Source organism: Primulina huaijiensis, chromosome 13 (assembly GCF_012295235.1).
Source record: "Primulina huaijiensis isolate GDHJ02 chromosome 13, ASM1229523v2, whole genome shotgun sequence".
Lineage (NCBI taxonomy): Eukaryota > Viridiplantae > Streptophyta > Magnoliopsida > Lamiales > Gesneriaceae > Primulina > Primulina huaijiensis.
This window is the reverse complement of record NC_133318.1, coordinates 1,538,714-1,555,295: the sequence shown is the minus strand read 5'-3', so window position 1 is coordinate 1,555,295 and position 16,582 is coordinate 1,538,714. Positions and strand designations below refer to the sequence as shown.

At 35.8% G+C, this 16,582-nt stretch overlaps 1 protein-coding gene across 1 annotated transcript; it reads left to right on the top strand.

The window, feature by feature from the left end:
* Positions 1 to 13,896: 13,896 nt before the first annotated feature.
* Positions 13,897 to 15,952, top strand: LOC140991023 (phosphatidylcholine:diacylglycerol cholinephosphotransferase 2-like). The gene is made up of 3 exons (XM_073460925.1): positions 13,897 to 14,431; positions 14,832 to 14,969; positions 15,541 to 15,952. Exons 1-3 carry the CDS (start codon positions 14,042 to 14,044, stop codon positions 15,841 to 15,843), a joined length of 831 nt encoding a protein of 276 aa, XP_073317026.1. The 5' UTR covers positions 13,897 to 14,041; the 3' UTR covers positions 15,844 to 15,952.
* The last annotated feature ends 630 nt before the right edge of the window (positions 15,953 to 16,582 follow it).

Genomic DNA, 16,582 nt, shown 5'->3' with positions numbered 1-16,582 from the left:
GTAGAGGCATAAAGATGTCCAAACATGCAGATGGGTAGTCAAATGATGATTATACCGAACAACCCTCTCTTGAACTTTCCAAGTGGTTATCATTCATCGAGAGGATAAGTCTGTGGTTATGATTGTACACCATTAGTCCTTACAACCCGAGACAACACTGAGGCTCTATATGGCGAGGTTGGGTACAATTGCGACACATATAGTAGCCAGTGCATTGTAGTCGGGGATTCACCGCTCACCTACGGGTGTGGAAACCCTATATGATCTGATGAAATAATAGTGCGTGGAATCTCTGGCCAGAGTATGATATGTACGTTGGAGAAGGAGTTCTCCAATAGTAAATGCATTGCCACTATTTATATGTGTCACATAGTTATTGAATTCTTATGCAACCCTCGATGAACCAATGGTTGCATATTCGATCGGGATATATGAGATTAAGAGACCGTACTATACGTTAATCATAATCGACTGGTTCTTGCAGGCACTATCAGTGATACCTAGAGAATTATGGGGCGATGCTACTAGACGCTCTTACCATGATTCGATGGGTTTAATAAGAAATATGATTTCTGACATTCTCATGATCAATTGTTGATACATATAATGTGGCAAATAAGGGTAAGCCCGAATAAAGGATTATGTCCTGAATCACAAGGAGTCGTGAACCCACGGCTAGTTGTATCCCTGAACCATTGAGGGTCACACAAGCACTTGATCGTTTGTTCCCGTTGAGAGAATAAATTTAAGGAGTTGAATTTATATTATGATTTAGTAAATTCAAGGAGTTGAATTTATGATAATTAAATTTTGAGAAAATAAATTCAAGGAGTTGAATTTATGAAATAGTAAATTCAAGAAGTTGAATTTATGAAATTTGGAGAGAATAAATTCAAGGAGTTGAATTTATAAAATTTGAGAATTTAATTTATTAAACTCAAATGTTGAGTTCATTAAATATTAAATTTTGGATGTGATAAATTCAAGGAGTTGAATATATAATTTAAATATTAAATTCAAATGTTGAATTTATGATAAATTTAATTTATTAAGCTCAAAAGTTGAGTTTATTAAATATTAAATTTTGGAGATAATAAATTCAAGGAGTTGAATTTATAATTTAAATATTAAATTCAAATGTTGAATTTATAAGAGGTTTAAATTAAATGTACTGGGCATATGTATAATGGACTTGTAGGAGTACAAGACCAACATATATATTATTAAGGTTCTTAATTGGACTTTAAAAGATTAATTAATTAATTAAACTAGTTGGACTAGAATAATTAATTGATTAAGCTCATTAAGTATTTAATTTTATTAATGGGTCCTAAGCTTATATATATGTGTATTAGACTTAATGTTAAAAATAATTCATTCACAATTTTTGAAAAAAAAACCCTAGCCTCCAAGACACTAGATTTTCGAAAATTCATCTTCTCTCATCTCAACAAATTTCGGCCACCTTGAAGTAATTTTAGTGTTGAGCTGTCTCTCGATATTTGATCTCCAACGCAAAACTTCTTCTAATTTTTCTAGTGCAAATTAGAAGAGGAATAAATCTTATAATCGTAGACCTGATTCGAAGATTGAAGGAAGGAGTCCTTGAAGAAATTTTGTAGGAAATTTATCAAGAGCTATATCCGCTAACTCAGATTAATTTGAGCCAAGTGAATTAATTCACCAAAAGTATAAATTCTAACGCCATATGAATGTTTAATCATAAAACCATACGAGTGCCCAAACATATATATTTTGATTGTCAAAATAAAACAAAAATTTTAAACTTCCGCTGCGTTTTGGGCACGAGAAAACCGAGATCCGATAGTGGTATCAGAGCCAGGTTCTCTATACCGTATGGTTTTAAATCATATTGAATAATTTATTTCTAACCACACAAGAAAATTTTTCAGAAAATTGATGCACCATAAAAATTTATTTTTCCAGAAATTTAAAAAAAAATCGGATATGCCCGGAACTGTTCCGGGCAGACCGTGCGCGCATGCGGCGCAACGTGTAGAGCGTCCGCACGCTGCGCGCGTACAGGCCCCTGCTGCTGCCCGAAACATTTGGGCAACGGGCGGACGGCGCGGGCAGCTGCCTGGGAGTGTCTCGAGAACTGTTCTTGATGATGGGCTTGAATTGTTTGGGCCTAGAGTGCAATTTTCTGTTTTTTCAAATTTTTGGGTAAAATTGATATTTTTGAAAATTGGTTCAATTTTTCTTTTTGAAAATTAAATTTTGGAAAATTAATAATTTTCTTGTAAAATAAATAATTAGAATATGATTTTAATTATTTATGGTAAAAATGAGTTTTACAAGAAATCAATTATTATTGATTTAATTGGAAAATAAATAAAAGTGTTTATTTAATTTATTAAATTATTTAATAATTGTGGTGGTTAGTGATAAAATTATTAGATATATGATTTATCAGTTAATTAAATTTATTTTATTAATTGATGTTAATATTTGATATTAAATGCATGAAGGATGATCGAGAGCCTTGACCAATGTGTTAGGTGTATGTTAGAATATTTTGCTGTTTTATTCATTTTGTTAATATTTGATATTATTAAAGTGGGCCTGATTTATGGCCCGTTCTCACCCCATGAGATGTATCCCTTATGTGCCATGGCTTTTTAAATGTAATTATCAGAAATAGTGAGAGATCAAGACTGGAAGATGGTGGGCCCAATGAACAAGATGAAGACATGTAAAATATTGGAAGCTCTTGTAATAGTTGCATTTGCATCCCTGCATTCACCTAGGTTTTGGACTTGGATCCATGTATGACTCATATGGATCTAATAGTGTTGGCGATCGATCATCTTTATTTATTGTTGAATGTCATATTATGATATATATGAAATATAGTAGTATGCACGTATGTATATTATTAAATAATATAGTTACATGAATCCGGCAAACATACAAACTCGTAGCACACGATTTTTAAATTAAAATGATGAAACAATTTTAAAATTAAAATCCCTCATTTTGAATAAGATTCAAAATTGATATCAAACCGAAAAAGTAAAAATTAAAAGAGTTTAATTTTTCCTTGCCTTCCATCAACCGTGGTTGCATGTTGATCGCTACACGCAGACAGTGTCTGGCTCATATTATTGGGGAGGCCTGGAAGCCGGAAAGCTGCGACTTCCACCGGACATATGATGTGAATTGAGTGGAACTCCCATGACTCCGGCTCATATTATTGGGAGAACTCATGGCGACCGTCCGCTACAATTCAATATTGATGGGTTGGTTTGACACGTGAAAATAAACGTCGTCATATTATTAGGTCCTTATTAAACGTGAGGTAAAACACGCGGAGATTGCATAGGGATGCAATTGGATTATACCTTTTAGAAATTATAATTGGCTGATATTATTCGGGATTATAATTGGCTAATTGGACTCTACGTGCCCACTAAGGAAATATGATTTCCCTTTTTCATTTGAGGGTGGTGGAAATGTCAAAATAGTGGAAGGAAAATTTATAAAATAAAATCCAAATTTTTATCTTAAAATTATTTTAAAATAATCAGCAACAATTATTCTGTTTTCATATCAGTATATTTTCGATTTCGTCACGTAATACATTTTTGTTATTAACAAGCTAAATGAACCAAACTTTCAAGACTGATTGAGAAATTGTTCTGAATTCGGAGAAAATACATACACACTAATGTTAGTCCTGTTGAACTGACAAAGCAGGCAAGATGGTAGGACCATTGTAATGTCCCGAAAATCGAAAAGTCCACGTGAACAACATGCATGCAAAGTATTAAATTTCTTTGGTATTTTATTAAATTCTTTTAAAGCATAAAATGCATGTTTATTTTATTAATCTGTGTTTAATTATTTTTATGCATTTTATGTATAATTATTGCATGATAGGATTTATTTCATGATATTTTTAAAAGTTCACGCATTATATTTTTAAGTTGCATTTCGCGTTCGAACGAGGAACGGAGACCGGAGAATTTTCAGGAAAATTATTTTATTACACGATTTATTTTTATAAATATAGTTGAGGTGTTTTTAAGGGTATTTTTCAAAAATAGGATTTTATTGGGTAGTTTTACCCGCATGATTTTCTTTTTAACGGTACGCAAATTTTATCGAATCGGGGGACGTTTTGAGGTTTCGGCTAATGTTTTCAAAATCTTTTCAACCCGAAATATTTTTGGGAGTGTGTTTGAATTTAACGGGTCAAATTTTAGACTCATCGGGCTTAAATATCCTTTTAAACATGTAATTATCAAGGTTAGAGCCCATTAATCTTTTTAATTGCAATCTCATTAAGTCTAATTAAATCTCTTAACCTCCCGTAACCCCCCACGGCTGATATACGTCCTTCTCCATTCAGATTCTCTCCCCATTCAGCATTCCCCACCCTTGGTTTCAGAGCTCCACAATTGAAGGCGTCGGTTCTCTCTTGTTTTGCAAAAGAAAAGCTTCAACCGGGTATCCCTTTGCATTGTTCTTGTTCTTCAATCGTCGAGGCATGCTCCGTACCTTTATTTCTGCATCATTTACGTCTTATACATATTGTGATGTGTTATATGCGTGTGTATATCTCGATCCAGCCATACCAGGGAAGGTTTCCGTTTGTTCTTGTCAAATACATGTATTCTTTGTTTTCCACTCATGTTTTCATGTATCGTGCAAGGGGCTGCGGGGTTTTGGTTGCAAGAGAGTCTAAAATATCAAGAATTAAAGGGCTTAAGGGTTGAAGGCTAGCCTTGGTCGCGTAAGGCTCATTGTGTGCATAGGCCGATGGGTTTGGGGAGAATGGTGTCACGGCTGGAGTTTGGTTCGAACAAAGTGGTGAGGCTGGCGATGCAAGGGTCGATCCAAGGCCTAGACCAGACCTTGGTGGGTCTGAGACATGGATTAGGACGGCTCAAACGTTGCTGGAACTGCCCACAAAGCCAACCGATCGGGTATCGTAGAAAACCACTGCGGGTAGTGCTTCCTTGGAGACTTGCGGTTGTTGGTATATTCTAGATTGCATGGGGCTGTAACCGTGATCCTTGTACGTCCAGTAGGGTCTAGTAAGACGTTAGGGGTGAACCAGAGAGGAGCTCGATCATTGGAAGGATAGCTCGATCGTGTGTGTAGGGGAGGTTCGATGCTTTTCTGTAAATGGCTTCGTGCAGCAGCAATAACGTTGGTTTGGCTTGGTTTAGGACGTCCCTTAGAGCCTTAAGAATGAGATTAAATGGCTGGACATGTGGTGGGATTAGTAGGGACCGAAAGGTTATGGGATTGGGAGCCATGTGATGCAGGTGAGCTTCATGATGAGGAGACTGGAGGTGCCGAACTCTGAATAGGCAGACCTGGTGCTGTGACACGACCCGAGGACCTCATGTTTTCCGCATTATGATTTATGAAATTGAGAGGAGATGAACATTTTCTTACGATGATGATTTTATTCGTTTATGTTTACGTATGATTTTGAATGAGTTTGATTATTTTAAACTGCGCTATTTTTACTGACAAATATTTAAGATTATTTTTAAATGTTCTATTTTCTGTAGAGCGCATGCATGCGAAACATTTAAATATTAACTCAAAAATGTGAGCTTTTAAAAAAAAAAATTTCCGCACTTTTAAAATGTGTAGACGTTTCAACCATAGTATGCAAGCTAAAGTGTAACATGCTCGTTTTTATGTCAAATGAACTGTAGGGACAGTTTGAGGAAATGTTGAATGCTGCTGACATTTGAATGCACTTGCAAGAGTTGCATGGTGCATGAAACTCATACAATGATGCACACCACTTTCAAGGAGATCATGACTACATGTATGCAAGATGAGACTTTGGCCCATGAGCGTGAGGTACGTATGACTGGCCTTATTGAGAATGTAGTGGGCCTGGAATGTGTGATTCATAACGATTTACTAGATAACATCAATTTGTTATCTCTCTCTTCCTCATTTGACGGGGTAATGGTGAACTTCAATTTGAATAAGATAGATGATAGCATTGAAGAGCTAGTCAATACGCTTATGACTTATGAGATCACCATAAAAGAGAAAAATGTTATTTTTCTAATGGGCCTCTCGTCAGATGAAAAATGACCCACAAAGTAAGGGACATAAATATTCTGTCCCTCACAAGAAAAACAAACCCAATAAGAGGCAAACTCTGAAGGACACTTAAAGGGTCTACAAAGCCCGATGAGTCAGAACATATTTATTTTACTGCAAGAAGCTCGGACATAAGAAATTATATGTGCCAGAAATGTTCTGAAAATGATAAGTGAATGTCCAAGTAAACAGGATTTCAACAACAAACAAAAGAAAGTTAGATGATCCAAATCCCGCACAAATATGGCATGCTAGAATATGTCAAATTTCCCAAAGAAGGATGCACAAGCTAGTGGGAGAATGGATGTTTGACTCGTCAGACATAAATTCTTTACTTACCCGTGAGTCCTGTCTAAAAAGAAAAATGACAAGGACTCCATTCAATGGAAACGTGGAACGTGCGCATGGTCTACTGGATTTGATCCACACAGACGTTTGTGGCCCGCTAAGTGTTAGCACAAAATTTGGGCATTCCTACTTCATTACCTTTACTGATGACCATTCAAGGTATGAGTACATTTATTTGATGAAACACAAATCTGAAGCATTTGAAAAGTTCAAAAATTCAGATATGAAGTAGAAATCAGCTAGAAAGAAGTATTAAAGCACTTCGATCTGATCGAGGTGGAGAATACTTGAGTGCTGAATTTTTGGGTTATCTAAAAGCGAATGGGATTCTCTCACAGTGGACTCTACCAGAAACACCACAATTGAATGGTGTTTCTGAACGTCGAAATCGAACCTTGATGGACATGGTTCAATCTATGATGGGATTCACTGAATTGCCTACATCATTTTGGGGCTTTGCGCTTGAAATTGCGTCAATGTTGAATAATGTCCATACCAAAGCAGTGGATAAAACACCATATGAGAAATGGATGAGAAAACTCCCAAATATTCTTACATGAGAATATGGGGATGTCCTGCTTACGTGAAACAGCTAGTGAGAGACAAATTGGATAGTAGATCTACTTTGTGTACTTTGTAGGATATCCAAAGAATTCTGTTGGATATTATTTCTATCATCCCAATGAACGAAAAGTGTTTGTTTCAAGAAATGCCATCTTTTTGGAAAAAGAATTTCTATTAGATAGAAAAGGTAAGATGATAAAACTTGAAAAAATTCAAGATACTCCCTAAACTATAGTAGTTGAACCTAATCCCCAACAACCAGTAGTTGAAGTACAAGCTCCTAGAAGGTCTGATAGGGTTATTAGACAACCTGCAAGATATACGCTTCTTCATGAACAAAGCCATGATGAGCATTGTGTTAGATGTGATCCAATTAATTTCAAATAAGCAATATCTGATACTGATTGAACCAAATGGCTTGAAGCCATGCAGCCAAAAATGGACTCTATGTATTCAAACCAAGTCTGGACATTAGTGGATCCACCTAAGGGAATCGTTCCCATAGGATGCAAATGGATCTACAAAAGAAAGCTTGGGACGGATGGGAAGATAGTGACCTTCGATGCAAGACTGGTTGCAAAAGGTTATACTCAAAGACAAGAAATTGACTTTGAGAAAGCTTTTCCACCAGTTGCTATGTTTAAGTCCATTAGAATACTATTAGCCATAGCAGCATGGTATGACTATGAGATATGTCAGATGGATGTAAAGACTGCATTCCTCAATGGAGACATCAAAGAAGAAATTTATATGTCTCAACCTGAGGGATACACATCAGTAGGAAGTGAGCATAAGGTATGCAAACTTCAGAGATCTATATATGGTCTCAAGCATGCGTCAAGGAGTTGGAACCTCAGATTTGATAGCACTATCAAAGAGTTTTGTTTTGCTAAGAATCCTAAGGAGCCATGTGTGTACAAGAAAGTTAGTGGGAGTGCAGTGACATTCCTTATACTTTATGTTGATGACATCCTACTCATTGGGAATGCTGTAGGATTGCTGCAATTAACTAAAATATGGTTAGCAAGTAAATTCTCCATGAAAGACATGGGTGAAGCATCCTATGTATTGGTAATACAGATCTATAGAGATAGATAAAAAAAGATGCTAGGACTCACCCAAGCCACTTATATCGATACCATTCTGAAGCGATTCTCTATGGAAGAGTCCAAGAGAGGATACTTACTAATGTGTCATGATGTTACTCTATCTAAAACTATGTGTCCTAAAACTGATGAAGAGATAGAGATGATGACACGTATTCCATATGCGTCAGCTATTGGTAGTATCATGTATGGTATGATATCGACGAGTCCTGATGTTGCTTAAGCTCTGAGTGTTACAATTAGATATCAGGCGAACCTTGGTCCAATGCATTGGAAGGCCGTGAAAGATATTCTTAAGTACTTTAGAAGGACTAAGAACTTGTTCATGGTCTATGGGGGTAGATAATTGAAATTAGAAGGCTACACTGATTCTAGCTTCTAATGTGACGTAAATGATTCGAAATCGACCTCTGGTTTTGTATTCATGCTAAATGGTGCGGCTGTCTCTTAGAAAAGTTTCAAGCAAGACACCGTTGCGGATTCCACCACTGAAGCCGAATGCATTGCTGCATCTGCTGTAGCCAAAGAGGCAGTTTGGATGAGGAAGTTTGTCCAAGAGTTGGGCGTTATTCCTAATGGAGTTGATCCAGTCCCGTTGTACTGCGACAACACTGGTGCCATTGCTCAAGCAAAGGAACCAAGGTCTCATCAGCGATCCAAACATGTACTGAGGAAGTTCCACATCATACGGGAGATTGTGAGAATAGGAAACATATCAGTCGAAAGAGTCCTCTCTGCAGATAATGTTGCTGATTCACTTACAAAGCCATTGGCAGGACCATTGTTTGAGAAGCATCGCGAAGCAATGTGATTAAAGTTTATGGGTAGTTGGCTCTAGGGCAAGTGGGAGATTGTTAGAGTAGATGTCTTGGAAGCCAACTGTTGGCTAGAGATTTTATTGACTCAGTTGTAATAAACAATCTTTATTTTAATATAATTTAACTTTTAATGGTTTCGTTTCACTTTATCTGTATACCCATGCGATCAGCATAGATAAAGTCCTTGATTATGCTTTAATACAAATGAATCGTAATTTGATGTTGAAACTCATTTGTAAACAATGCATATTCTAAATTCGTTCCTAATCGATTCAGCCGCCTAAAACATGGATAAATGTCGCTTGAGCTCGAGACTAGTATATGTGATGTTGTGTACTGTGTTTCTTGGTACGGGCATAAAGATGTACAAACATGCAGATGGGTAGTCATATGATGATTATACCGAACTACCCTCCCTCGGACTTTCCAAGAGGTTATCATTCATCGAGAGGATAAGTTTGTTGTTATGATTGTACACCATTAGTCCTTACGACCCGGGACAACACTGAGGTTCTATATGCTAGGGCTGTGCTTTGACTCGTTTACCGGCTCCAGGAGAGTCATCAGGTGGCGAGGTTGGGTACAGTTGCGACACATATAGGTGCCAGTGCATTGTAGTCAGGGATTCACCGCTCACCTACGGGTGTGTATATCCTATATGATCTGATGAAATAATAGTGCGTGGAATCTCTGGCCAGAGTATGAGATGTACGTTGGAGAAGAAGTTCTCCAATAGTACATGCGATGCCACTATTTATATGCGTCGCATAGTTATCGAATTATTATGCAACCCTCGATGAACCAATGATTGCAGATTCGATCGGGATATATGAGATGAAGGGACCGTACTGTACGTTAATCATAATCGACTGGTTCTTGCAAGCACTATCTGTAAGGACCGTGTATCGTATTATCGTAAATCACACTTGGATTATCGATAATTCATGAAATTGTCATGTGATTATGTATATGATGGATATCATGACAACGGAAGTGAGAAAATAGGTACATGGACAGTTCAAACTACTCCATATTTCCTTGAGACACGGTAATGACATATGTGTAAATAACTTGAAAAATACTCAAATAAAATTTGATGGCATGATGGTAAATAACTTGAAAAATACTCAAATAAAATTTGATGGCATGATGGTAAATAAATTGAAAAATAATCAAATAAACGGAAGGGTAAAATGGGAAAAAGGAAAAAGAAATTGAATGGATGCATGTAGTAGTCTCAAGTCTACGTGTCCTCAATTTTACATATGGATGAAAGTGCTTCATGTGACGTGGAATGAGATATTAGCATAATGAAATCATGATTAATAAGAATAGGAAATAACATAGTAAGAACATGAAGTAACCGAGAGGAAAGGAAAAAAAACGAGAATTCAAGTTCTATTCCTAAAAACTATATCGAAACGTTGTCCAAACTTGAAACAAATTATATAGTCGGAATCTTCGTGTCGAGAGCTTCCTTTTGAGGTAAGTTTCTTCTAGTTTGATCAGCACCTTTAATTATTGAAGTGCTGGAATAGCATGTATTTGAAGTCGAGATTCATATATGTGATAGAATAAACAACAAGAAACTCGTATTCGAAGTCGAATTGAATTATGTTATGATTTCGATTTGATATGAATTTTCAAAGTTTCAAAAGATATTTGAAACTTGTATTGATGAATTTGAATGAAATTATTGATTTAAAGGAATGTGTTATTGATGTAGATAGATTATTATACTGATATCTTCAAGCTACATCGACTGGAACGAAGAATTGAGGTATGTTGCGACCGGGTAACATACAACATATATCTGTATTATATGATATATGTTTGATTGATTGGCTTGAGATTACATGTCTATATGCTTTATTTGTTGAGTTTATGTGGCATACATGACATGCACGTTGAGCTATGATCCTTGGATAACCTGATATGATTTTATTTGATTCTGGGGTTTGTGAACACGATGCTATGTTTGGTATTACATGACCCTTAAAGTATAGTAATTTGTGGCCCCGATGATTGATTGAGATTTGGGATTTGATGACGCTTTGTCGACGTTATCATATGAGTATCCCTGATTGAGGCCGGTGTGCCAGCTCGAGCATTGATTTGATAGCGATTCGATTGATTCTGACATGTGCTCAGTGGATGAGCATTTGACCTGATACCTCCACGACATACATGCATTGCATATCATATATCATTGTTTAGATATCTGTGGTATATATTATGGTTGCTTCAAACTGAGCTTTGCTCACCCCAGATGGGGCTGTTGTTGTCTTTGTATGTGGACAATGACAGGTACTCCAGGATATCAGGAGACCGGAGAGGGTATTTCTGGAGGGAGTCACAGTTTGAGCTGAGGTTTATGTTTTTCCCAGTGTATATATGTATCTATATACCAGGGCATGTCTCGAGGATATGATTTGTTGTTGTATAAGTTGTTTTGATTATGTGTGGGCAGATTTTATGAGGTTAGATGAAATACTATTTTTAGTATTCAAATAACATATTTTGGGCTCATTGTAAAGAAAATTTAAACTCTTTTTTCGTTGTAATGAATTAATTAACCCTAATNTTACTTTGTAAATATTATTAAAAATCACGAGTATTGTTATTAGATTGTAAGTTTTTTTAAAAATTTTATTAAATTATAAAAGTAAATTTTTTTTTTATTTTAACGAAAAGATTAGCGACGGATTATGAAATTCCGTCGCTAAATGTATCGACAGTTTTAAAACCGTCGCTAAACTTAGCGACCGTTTAAAAACTGTCGCCTATAAATTTAGCGACGGTTATAAACCGTCGCTAGTAGCGACGGAAATTTTAAAACCGTCGCTAAAATTAGATTTTGCAATAATTATTAACGGCGTACATTGCACGCTGCGGATAATAGTATTAACGGCGTGCATGTGCACGCCGCGGATAATAAGATTAACAGCGCGCACATGTACGCCGCGGATAATCTTGAACTTTCAACAGCTTTGAACTTTGCAGCGTGCAATGTGCGCTGCGGAAAACGAATTTGCGCGCTGCGAAAAGCCATTTTTGTTGTAGTGTGATCAATTGTTGATACATAGAATGGGGCAAATAAGGGTAAGCCCGAATGAAGGATTATGTCCTGAATCACAAGGAGTTGTGAACCCACATCTAGCTGTATCCCTGAACCATTGAGGGTCACACAGGCACTGGATCGTTTGTTCCCGTTGAGAGAATAAATTCAACGAGTTGAATTTATATTATGATATAGTAAATTCAAGGAGTTGAATTTATGATAATTAAAATTTGAGAAAATAAATTCAAGGAGTTGAATTTATGAGATAGTAAATTCAAGAAGTTGAATTTATGAAATTTGGAGAGAATAAATTCAAGGAGTTGAATTTATAAAATTTGAGAATTTAATTTATTAAACTCAAATGTTGAGTTTATTAAATATTAAATTTTGGAGGTGATAAATTCAAGGAGTTGAATTTATAATTTAAATATTAAATTCAAATGTTGAATTTATGATGGATTTAATTTATTAAGCTCAAAAGTTGAGTTTATTAAATATTAAATTTTGGAGGTAATAAATTTAAGGAGTTGAATTTATAATTTAAATATTAAATTCAAAGGTTTAATTTATAAGAGATTCAAATTAAATGTAATGAGTATATGTATAATGGGCTTGTAGGAATACAAGACCAACATATATATTATTAAGGTTCTTAATTGGACTTTAAAAGATTAATTAATTAATTAAACTAGTTGAACTAGAATAATTAATTGATTAAGCCCATTAAGTATTTAATTTTATTAATGGGCCCTAAGCTTATATATATGTGTATTAGGCTTAAGGTTAAAAATAATTTATTCACAATTTTTGAAAAAAAAAACCCTAGCCTCCAAAACACTAGATTTTCGAAAATTCATCTTCTCTCTTCTCAACAAATTTCGGCCACCTTGAAGTAATTTTAGTGTTGAGCCATCTCTCGATATTTGATCTCCAACGCAAAACTTCTTCTAATTTTTCTAGTGCAAATTAGAAGAGGAATAAATCTTCTAGTCGTAGACCTGATTCGAAGATTAAAAAAAAGAGTATTTGAAGAAATTTCGTAGGGAATTTATCAAGAGCAATATCCGCTAACCCCGGATTAGTTGGAGCCAAGTGAATTAATTCACCAAAGGTATAAATTCTAACGCCCTATGAATGTTTAATCATAAAACCATACTTGTGCTCAAACATATATATTTTGATTGTCAAAATAAAATAAAAATTTTAAAATTCCGCTTCGTTTTGGGCACGAGAAAACCGAGATCCATCAAATATAATATTAGATAAAGAGTTGGGTTAAATATGTACTAACATGCCAAACAGAATGTTGTTTCGCCACACCTAAAAGTGGGTTGTGGGAAATTACGAGCCTAGTTGTCCCGTTAGTTTTGGATCAGGTCTTTCAGAAGACGTTCTTACGGATCTTTATCCGTTATATGGATCACAACTGTCCATATTTACAATAAAAATTAATATATTTGACATAAAAAATAATACTTTTTCGTGAATGACCTATATAAAATATCTGTTTCACAAAATTGATCCGTAAGACCATTTCACAGAAGTTTTTGGGCTAGTTTTGACGGTGATATAGTACTTAAGGATAATTAATATTTTTAAATAATATTTTACATTATTTAGGAGGTTTGCCGTTAAAAAAGACTAAAACCACTTAATTTAGTACAATCTATTTTGACTTAAATTTAATATTTTTTCGTGAATGACCTATATAAAATATCTGTTTCACAAAATTGATCCGTAAGACCATTTCACAAAAGTTTTTGGGCTAGTTTTGACGGTGATATAGTACTTAAGGATAATTAATATTTTTAAATAATATTTTACATTATTTAGGAGGTTTGCCGTTAAAAAAGACTAAAACCGCTTAATTTAGTACAATCTATTTTGACTTAAATTTCCCATTCTCCACTCTTACTCCCAATACCAATTCATTGATTAAATGAATAAATACCCCACCTCGAATAATCCGTCAGGCGCATACATATAGACACACAAGTACCTTCCACCTTTATTCTATATGCCTATCGGAGCACCCACCGGCGATGAACGGAGAAACCATCCGCCTTCGTTCCTCTCCTAACAGACAACCCGCACCCCCCAACAGCGTCCACAAACCACCCCCGGATTCTCCCAACATGATCCAGCAAAAATTCTCTCCATCCTCGATCTTCGCTAAAAATGTCCGCTGCCACGTGGGCAACGCGCATTTCTTGAAATGGACGTCGGCGGACGTGTACGTCACGGCGAGGAATCACCCCGTGCCGTTCGCCTTCGCTGCCTGCGTCTTGTTTTTCATGGTGGTTGAGTACACGCTGAACATGGTTCCGCCGACTGCTCCGCCGTTTGATCTGGGCTTCGTCGCTACCGCAGCCCTCCACCGGTCTCTTGCCGCCAAGCCCGATCTCAATACGCTTCTTGCCGGGCTTAATACGGTAAATTAAACTTGCATTTCGTTCTCTCGATTAAGAAAAATTAAATCTTTTTCTATTTTAGCCTATTTTATTGGCTTTTTTAAACTTGTAAATAACTTTGAATGGCGGGTTTGACTTTAATTCGATGTGTAAATTGCACGTTGCAGTTAATGCTGATTGCAAGTGGCAAGAAAGTGCTATAGTGCACGTAGCTTTGAATTTTGATGTTGACACATTCAAGTTTCATTTTTAAATTTTTTTTACAGATTTTGCTCCATATAATAATATATTTGAATGCAGATGGTCCCACGTATTGGGATTTTGTCTGGGAATTGATGGTTCATTTATAAAATTGAATTGTTTTATGTGATTTTCCAATTTCGAATCTTGATTCTTTTTCAAAAATGGATTTGTGGTTTAGGTGTTTGTGGGCATGCAAACGGCCTACATAATAGGGACCTTTGTAATCGAGGGGAGACCAAGAGCTACGTTATCAGCACTATTCATGTTCACCTGTAGAGGAATTCTTGGATATGTCACACAGCTTCCAGTGCCTCAGGTTCTTATATATATGTTTCTTGCAACAACTATGTTCAAAATTCAATATTTATCCATGTTTGTGGAAGATTATTGGCATAACTGAGATATTGACCGGGTCGAATACAAATGGAGTCGAGTTCATGCATGAGTTGTGTGCTCAAACCCAATGCACAATTACTTGGATCGAGTTGGTCAAGTACGAAGAGTTCAAGGCCACTCTGAGCTTAAATTACATATGCTCGAGCTCGAGTTAAACGATGGTTCAAACAGCTTGAGATCCATCAGAGCCAAGTTTGAGTTCAACTAATTTATCGGTCAACTAGTCCAAGTGACGAGCATGAATTATTTAATTCCTGAAAAAACAAGAAACATGAGTTATTTCACAAAATGTTTACAGTAAACTGGTATAAGGGAATTTAACATCTCTAGAGATTAGGACAACTAGATTGTTCTTAGTTATCAGAATGCCGATTTAGAATATAGGACAATAGCACAGCCTCGATAGGGTATCAATAACTTGCACGGTATTGTATATTGGTTGCATATGTGATCTAAACAAGCGATATGATGTTTTGATTGTTTCTTGACAGGAATTCTTGGGCTCGGGTGCAGATTTTCCAGTCGGGAATGTGTCATTTTTCTTGTTTTATTCTGGCCATGTTGCTGCCTCAGTTATCGCTTCTTTAGACATGAAACGGATGCAAAGATGGGAATTGGCCTACACATTCGATGCCCTAAACGTCTTGCAAGTCATTAGGTTACTAACCACTAGAGGTCACTACACGATTGACTTAGCAGTCGGTGTTGGGGCTGGAATACTCTTCGATTCTCTGGCCGGAAAGTATGAACGTAAGAAGAAAGAAGATGGTGTGAGCTGTAATGAAACGATGTAAGTGGCTCGTGTAATTCCCCAAAAAAAGATTTTCTTCTGTCATTTTTGAAAAAGACTTGAAGTATGTGTAATGCAATGCTCAGAAAGGATAAAGTCATGTGATTTGTGAAGATGCTTCTGATTTTCTTGAAAGTAGGGGTTTGGTATATGCACGTCTCGAACAATGTAAAATAGGTGGCAAGAGTTTGTTCGGTTCCATCTTTCCCCATAAAGTTGAAAGTATATCTTGGAGTAACATTTTCTTGCAGCGCAGCTGAAGTTTAAAAAATTCAAAACGTTCTTCTTTGAACGTCGTATGATTTAGAACATTCTTAGAGTATTTAGATCGGTTTATTTTTGCGTATTTAATCTCGGCTTCGACTATTCCGATTTTTAAGCGCATATAATAACAATTCTTGTAATTTCCAACGAATTGATATTCCATTTGATTGTTTTATTAGGTCCACAATCGAAAATTGAATTTTTTAGCCGTGAATTTTTCTTGTGAAAATAAGGTGGCTGAAATTTTATGATGGAGAAAAGTAAAAATTCTGGTGGACAAAATTTTGTCCGCCAAAATTTGTGTTATTTCAAATGATTCTCAATGAAATATATATAAGTTTTGAGTCCTGATTACATCAGGAATCTCGGTTATATTAGGATTCATAATCCTAATCCAATTAAAAATTTTATTTTCATTAATTAATTAAAATTCTCATGTTGTATACATCGTTCAATGTCAATTCTTGATTTTATATATA